This window comes from Neltuma alba, unplaced genomic scaffold (genome assembly GCF_004799145.2).
Source record: "Neltuma alba isolate B1F8T4 unplaced genomic scaffold, ASM479914v2 tig00005078_pilon, whole genome shotgun sequence".
In the NCBI taxonomy this organism is placed as follows: Eukaryota; Viridiplantae; Streptophyta; class Magnoliopsida; order Fabales; family Fabaceae; genus Neltuma; species Neltuma alba.
The window spans coordinates 38,180-45,240 of record NW_021633969.1 but is presented as its reverse complement, the minus strand read 5'-3'; the positions used below and the strand labels follow the sequence as shown (position 1 = coordinate 45,240).

The following is a 7,061-nucleotide window of genomic DNA, read 5'->3' as shown; positions in this document are numbered from 1 at the left end:
ATTTACTAATTTGGGCAATCACATTGGGAAGTCTATCCCAATTAAGGTCAGACAACCCTGGAATTTTGTCAACTTATTGAAAGTTAAATAGCTGTGTGCGAGAGGGGGCGGGGATGTGAAGGATATCTATTTGCACTCAAGAGGAGGAAAGAATACAAGAAATGAAAATAAAAGTAAAATAATGGCATCCAATCCTTACAGAGCATACACATATATGGACAAAGATATTCAAAGGAAAATCACAGTGTGATTCCAAGGAAGGTATGTAATTACCCAAAAATCCTATAACAAATGAATGAAAAATTCCATGGTAGTAACTGACAACAAGGTCTTGCTTGTCATTAGGATTTCTGTATGGTTATATTCTTTTCTTGGAACCTCATAAGGATTTTCCCAAGATTCAATGGGAAAGTGAATGGCCCGGGTAGGATTAAACGTTTCAGATTAGGCATTATACGAAGATTTAGCTTCACTTTGATTCACTCTCTTCCATGGATCATGTTGTGAATGAGAGACTTCAGTTAGAGCCAAACTCTTCATTCCACCGCTCAAGCTCTTCCCACTTGCTTTTGTTTAAACTGGGTCTAATTACTTTCATTGCCTTCTTAAAATCCTCATATCTCAGTCCTCTTACCTGATCATATTCAAAATTGTCAAAATATAAATAACACATTGTTCAAGCCACCCCTAAAAACAGAGAAACCACATTCAAAGAGCCAAAGCTTAAAAAGTATGATGCTGAATAATCTTGAAAAATCATAATTATTTTTAAGAACTATGGTTACTACAATTTTACAGGTTTTACGGAAGTTACAAATTAAAGTTGCTAGAAACTGTAACTTTCTGAAAATTATTCGCAGAAAACTTGATACCGAGTCTTGTAAAATCTACTAACCTAAGTTCTAAAAAATTTATTATTTTTAAGATTCTTTATCTTGAATTTACTTAAAACATTCATCCTTATTAATTTTCCCTTTTAAGCCCAATTACCCCCCTTCTAATTTTAATTAGTGTCATCAAAATATAAAGTGTGAGAAAAGTAAGCAACCACACTACTTACAAGTTGAGAATAACGCGATTCATCTTTAGCTTTGCATAAATACAAGGAGCCTACTCTAGTTTACATGAAAACCTTTGCTATCAACAAGACAAGATTGCCGATGAACAGAAGAAAAATTCCTGCCTGAACAAAAAACGGCACATAAAATATCATTTATACCCCTAGCCTCAAACTTTATAACCAAGATCTCAGCTCTCCCATATCAAGGATTTGATTACGCAGGTTTTTTTTTTGTGTGCCATTAATTACACAGTTTAGACTAGAGAGATGTGCAAGAATCAACAACACATGAAGTGGTAGGAATTTTTGGTTAACTTGCCTGATTTGACTTAACAGTTAGGATGTCAGAACCCAGCTCTCTTATTGGCATCATTGCCGCTTCTTCACACAAGGCTTGTAGATCACTTCCGGAATATCCTGCAAACCAAAGGTAACAAATGTAGTTTCCATCCTTTCAGTGGTAAACATTTAAGAAAGGAGATTTCAACACGTTAATTTCTTTTTCCTCAGGATTTAGAAAGAAGGCAATATGAAGAATATACATTGGCTACAATTACCCGCAAAGCTAAACTCTAAAATGTTTCAGTTACATTAAGAGAACCAAATACCTTCTGTATCTTTTACAAGCCTTTCCAGATCTCCACCTGCCCCAAAAAAAAATAAATAAATAAATAAATAAAGAAAGATAAGTAAAATCAACCCCCAAAAAAAAAAACAAAAACAAAAACAAAACAAAACAAGGCTGGTGCCATAGGATGCACAAACCAAGACAAGCATCAGTAAATTGAAGGGCAGGTTTCTTACTAGGCAATGAGAACGCTTGACCCTTGAGTTTGTGCTTTAGTAGAAGTCTCCGAACATTTGCATCTGGCAAAGGTACGTAAATTCTCTTCACCTAGTTAGTAATTCACAGAAATTCCACAAAGTTAATAAGAAAGTAGCATGCAATTCATGCCCATTATAAGTAATGGTGTGCATAATATACATTGATTAGAGTCGGAAATTGCCAATCTCTTAATGAATTATTCTTTGCACTAGCTTTTTTTTTTTTTTTTTTTTTGGTGACAGTTTCACTTCAATGCAGGAATGGAAAGAGAGAATAGAGTTAGCCAGGAGGAGGGGAATATGAGTGCATTTCTATGAAGCCAAAGAAACAATTACAAAGTTCACGCTCATTACCAAGAAGCCCACGTTTGTGCAATTACACAGGACAATATCATGAGAAAAGTTCAAACACAGCTCATAACCCTGACATGGTGCAGTCCAGCAGAGGTATGCTCAGCAGAGAATTCTGTGGGTCGTAATGCACTTCAGTGTTATTGAATGGGCTTCCTCATTCGTGAATTGTTTCATGCCACTATTCAAGGTAGTGGCCACACCTTTTTTTTAACTACTTAAGGTAGAGAAGCCACACTTTGAAGATTCACCAATAAAAGAAATGTAATAACTGTTGCAAGTATAATTATTTAGGAGAGCATTATGAATCATGAAAAGGTTTCTTGTACAGCAACCAAAATGAAGGCTATAAGAGTTATTATACATAGTTGAATCAGTGTAATAGAAGGTTAAAGATCAGTATTATAAGCACACCATTTTTTATATTATTAACATAATGCGCAAGCTAGCATACAGACCCTCTGAAGACACGCTTTCTATCAGTTTAGTTTTCCAGAAAAAATATGTACATCAACTGAAGGATTACTGTATTAAATATAAAATTTTTCCAAATTTAGAAAAGCTACTAATTTCTATTGATCACCATTTAATGCTTGACAAATGTCATATTAATCAAGTAATAACAGCAATAAAGGCATTCTCGTCAAAACAGGTGTTATTGTATCTTTTGTTATGGAGAAAGCAAGGGCTGCAAAATTTGTTATATTCAGGGAGATGGTCAAAAGAGTGCAATTCGGTCAAACGAATGTACAATTTTGGCCGTATCTCAATTGATGGGGAGCATAATTCGCCAAAGTTTAACTTTCCAAAGATTAGTTTTGCATCTGTTTGGGGTTTAATGGAACTGAATTTTATAGATTGATCAAGTTAATTGATGTGAATATGTTTTGGCGAATTAATTTGATGCAAAGCATATCCTTTAGGGATTAAAATAGTGGTTTACTTATACTCGTTAACAAATTGTACTTTGATTTCCCCTATCTTCTTAACACAACCATTTTCCAGAATTTCAGAATCGGGAAAAAACAAAGTATATACTTCTGATCAATGATAAGAATGGGTAAATTATTAATCACCGCTAAACTTGCATCAGCAATATTAGATAAGCTATAATATTCTTGCTCATTCCAAACTCTTCTGAATCAGACTGCCATATTGTGCAATAATGGCATGAACAATCATCTTCCATAATGACCGATTGAAGATATACTCACCAGTCTCCGAAGAACTGCATCATCCAGTTCTTGTGGCTTATTGGTAGCTCCTATATTCAGTAGAGAAATTAAAATAATAATGAGTACAAGACCCACTAAGAATTCATTTCCTTCAAAATGCTCTAGATGCCAGATACTGACAAAGGTTGCCTTTATGAATAGATAGTGAGAGAAAAAGGATCTGATAAGTAGGCAATTTCAGATCTAAGATAGCATAAGTTTTACATACAGGCTGGACAAGCTAAGGGGACCACTTTACTACAGCAATCAGGTCAACAAAGGAACTAATATGATTCTTAAGATACTATACACTGAGAAGCAACTAAATTTAAAATGGCAGACTGATGAGAAAAAGCAATCATCATGTAGTCATCTTATGATGTGCTCAAAAATACAACAATAGAGGCAATTGTGGAGTGGTCCCAAACTACGGCTTATTAACTATTTACTTTTAGTGTTGCAATTGTACTACAACTCAAAACAAAATGTCAACAAACCTGTCTGACAGTTTTCAGAAAATTCAAGTCATAAATTTCCATGAATTGTTCAAAAGTCTACATTCACCAGGATTTTATTTAACAGTATCATTTGCTAAAGGCAATGATTGGAAGCTGCAACTGTTATGTTGCATGATTATGTTCAGAGCTTATCTATTTCATTGTAAAGAAGAAAAACTAGAGCCCAATTCATGATAGAAACAAAAGACAGAGAGATCTGGCAACTAATTCTAAATAACTAAAGGAAGTACTACTAGATATAAAGCTTACCAATAACAATTACAATGTCATCAGGATTGGAGGTTACCCCATCAAACTGGATAAGAAATTCAGATTTTAATCGTCTGCTTGCATCATTCTCATTAGCCAACCTTGTTGACATAATACTGTCAATCTGTTATCAGTCAAAAAATTATCAAATCATAAAATCCTCCTAAAAGTATAATACTTTTGCATGGGGAAAAAAACACAACAGTAAATTTTTTTTTTTTGGGGGGTGGGAACTCTGATAAGTGAAAGAACACCTAATTTCTGACCACACATTCGCTCCACCTTCTGCACTTCCCCAACAAAAGAAAATATTTACGGCTTTACATTGCACCTAGCAACACTCAAGAGCTAAACATATTGAGAATAATTGATTATGTTGGTCATGAAGAGCTTGTTACAGAACCGGATATTGAATGAAATAGACTTATGATTCTTCCATACTCACAAATGGCTATGACATATCATCAGTTCAGTGTAAATGCATCAAGTTATCAATCCAATTCGATTAAAAATAAATCCAGTAACCTATCGATCTAGAAAACAATAGGATCCATGGTCAAACCATAAAATGATCTACACTTTTAAGAATAATGGTCAAACAAAGACCATTCAATTTTGTTGGCAAAAAAAAAAATGAAAGACCATTCAATGTTGCACTCTCAAATATGACTCAAATGAGCAGTACCCTTTAGAGAACTAAGTCTGGAAAAGAAGACGACTTCTAAAGTCATGTTAAAATTAAACAAGGGAGATTTTTCATCTGCACAAGAGTTATACCTCATCAATGAAAATCACTGATGGTTGCCTGGATATAGCTACCATGAAAAGAGTCCGGACAAGCTTTTCACCTTCACCAACCTATTGAACACAAGTCAAACAAAGTAAAACTTCTTGACAAGGACATAATCAAAGGAATAACAGCCAACTCAAACGAGTTCAGCAATCCAAAAGTAAAAAACATACAAATTTTGACGTCAAGGAAGCTGCAGATACGTTAAAAAATGTTCCTGCTGATTCTGAAGCTACTGCTTTGGCAAGCATGGTTTTGCCATTACCTGGGGGACCAAAGAGAAGCAAACCTGAAAAGTGAAGGTTCAGGTTACACCCTTTTGCTTTTTCATTCTACAATTTCAGTATAAATAAAACCAGTTTCAATGCAGTTCCAATAGAATCACCTCTAGCTGGCCTTCGAAGACCAGTGAATAGATCTCTTCTCTTAGTCGGCAAAATAACCATTTCCATTAGTGCTTGCTTCGCCTTCTCAAGACCCGCTGCATACCCCACACTTAGAATCTCATGATAATAAGCATGAAAGAAAAAGAGAAGCAAAAATATACGATATATCACGGTATCTTACCAATATCTTCCCATCTAACAGAAGGACTTCTGTCTACTATGGCAGTGTTAATTGTTTCAACTAATTTTGCATCATAATTTCCGCCAGATGTCTGACTAGATTTTGGGCTTACATCTTTATCCATATGGTTCGTTCTTTGATGATTCTTTTGCTGCACACCTTTTCTAGCATTTGATGGCTTAAATGAAACTGCAGCAGCTTGTCCCTCAGTTGCAGTTCTCTGCAAACAGTTTTGAAGAAAAGAAACCACAATAGTAAATTTATATCTGTAGAACTACCTTACACCACTATTTCAGCACGTACATTTCATAGAACTACAGTGTTGCGCATTTTATGCTGCATAGACTATGGTGTACGTCTGAAATAAGATGGCTCACCAAGTACATAATTATAGAATAACTCTAACGACTCTTTAGTGAAAAGCTGTCAGAGAGAAACCTCTGTACTTACAACTTAGCTAGTTCACATCGTACCTGAATAGTGGGCTTGCTGCCTGAAATAGCAAGGGGAGAGAAGGAAACAGAACACAAGAATGAAAAATAAGTACCCTACTGAGATCTCATTATTGAATCTTAAAAATTGAAAAAACAAGGCTTGAGTTTATGACATATAAACCTGCTTGTCTGCTTAGAATCTGTAACCTTTCAGAAACTTGACCCTGCCATTTCGATATTTTTTCACGATAAGATTTGACCTTCTGTTGTTCACTGTCACAGGCCAATATATTTCAGTGAGATAACAAGATGACCACGAAACTATAAAACAGCAAGAATAACTCGGTAATGTCCGAAAGGACTACACTTCAAATGCTGCAAATCTAATGGCGTTTCTCTGCGATTAAATCAATGGATTTTGTGCAATTTATAGGCTGCAATCATGCCGGGGAAACAGACGACAAATCTAAAGTTTATTATTTCTCTACTGAAAAAACATTTTAAAAATTTCAACTTTGCCATAAAATAAGCATGTAAAAGGGTACAATTGAGAAAACATTAAATCTTTAGTGCCTCTTCTTTCATATATTTCAGCGCTTCGTGCAGAAACCCATACATAGTTCAAAGCACCCAGCATAACAAATACAGGAACTACAATAATTGATATAATCAGCGAAGGATTGAAGGAATACTGGAAAACCTGGAAGTAATATAGGAAGGCACAGCAGTTGAACTGGCTTCGATCAAAATCCGCTGAGCGCTGTTATAATGAAGAATAGCATCATCGATCAAGCCCCACTCTTCGGCCCTAACAGCCTTGGCAATCTCTTCCTTGGCCAAATCGAAATACCCTTTGAGCTTGTAAGCGACTCGTTCATTAGAAATTGAGGGGGTAGGCCCGCCTTCCATATTCGAAGAGCTGGGAAGGTTGGGATTCGAAGGAGAATCATCATTAGAAGAATTGGGGGAAGACAAGATTGAGCTGAGCGAGTCCATAATCCCCTGCAAGAAGCTCATGGCTGACAAGGAGTTTCATGCTCATGCCTGACTTCG

General features: G+C 35.6%; 1 protein-coding gene across 1 annotated transcript; it reads right to left on the bottom strand.

Annotated features, from left to right (window-relative positions):
* Positions 1-318: 318 nt before the first annotated feature.
* LOC114746615 (spastin-like) lies at positions 319-7,061 on the bottom strand. Its single transcript, XM_028934845.1, has 12 exons — positions 6,709-7,061; positions 6,164-6,281; positions 5,575-5,794; positions 5,393-5,488; positions 5,181-5,296; positions 4,995-5,075; positions 4,218-4,341; positions 3,451-3,500; positions 1,865-1,955; positions 1,669-1,704; positions 1,380-1,477; positions 319-634 (listed from the first exon to the last, which is right to left on the bottom strand). Exons 1-12 carry the CDS (start codon positions 7,023-7,025, stop codon positions 518-520), a joined length of 1,464 nt encoding a protein of 487 aa, XP_028790678.1. The 5' UTR covers positions 7,026-7,061; the 3' UTR covers positions 319-517.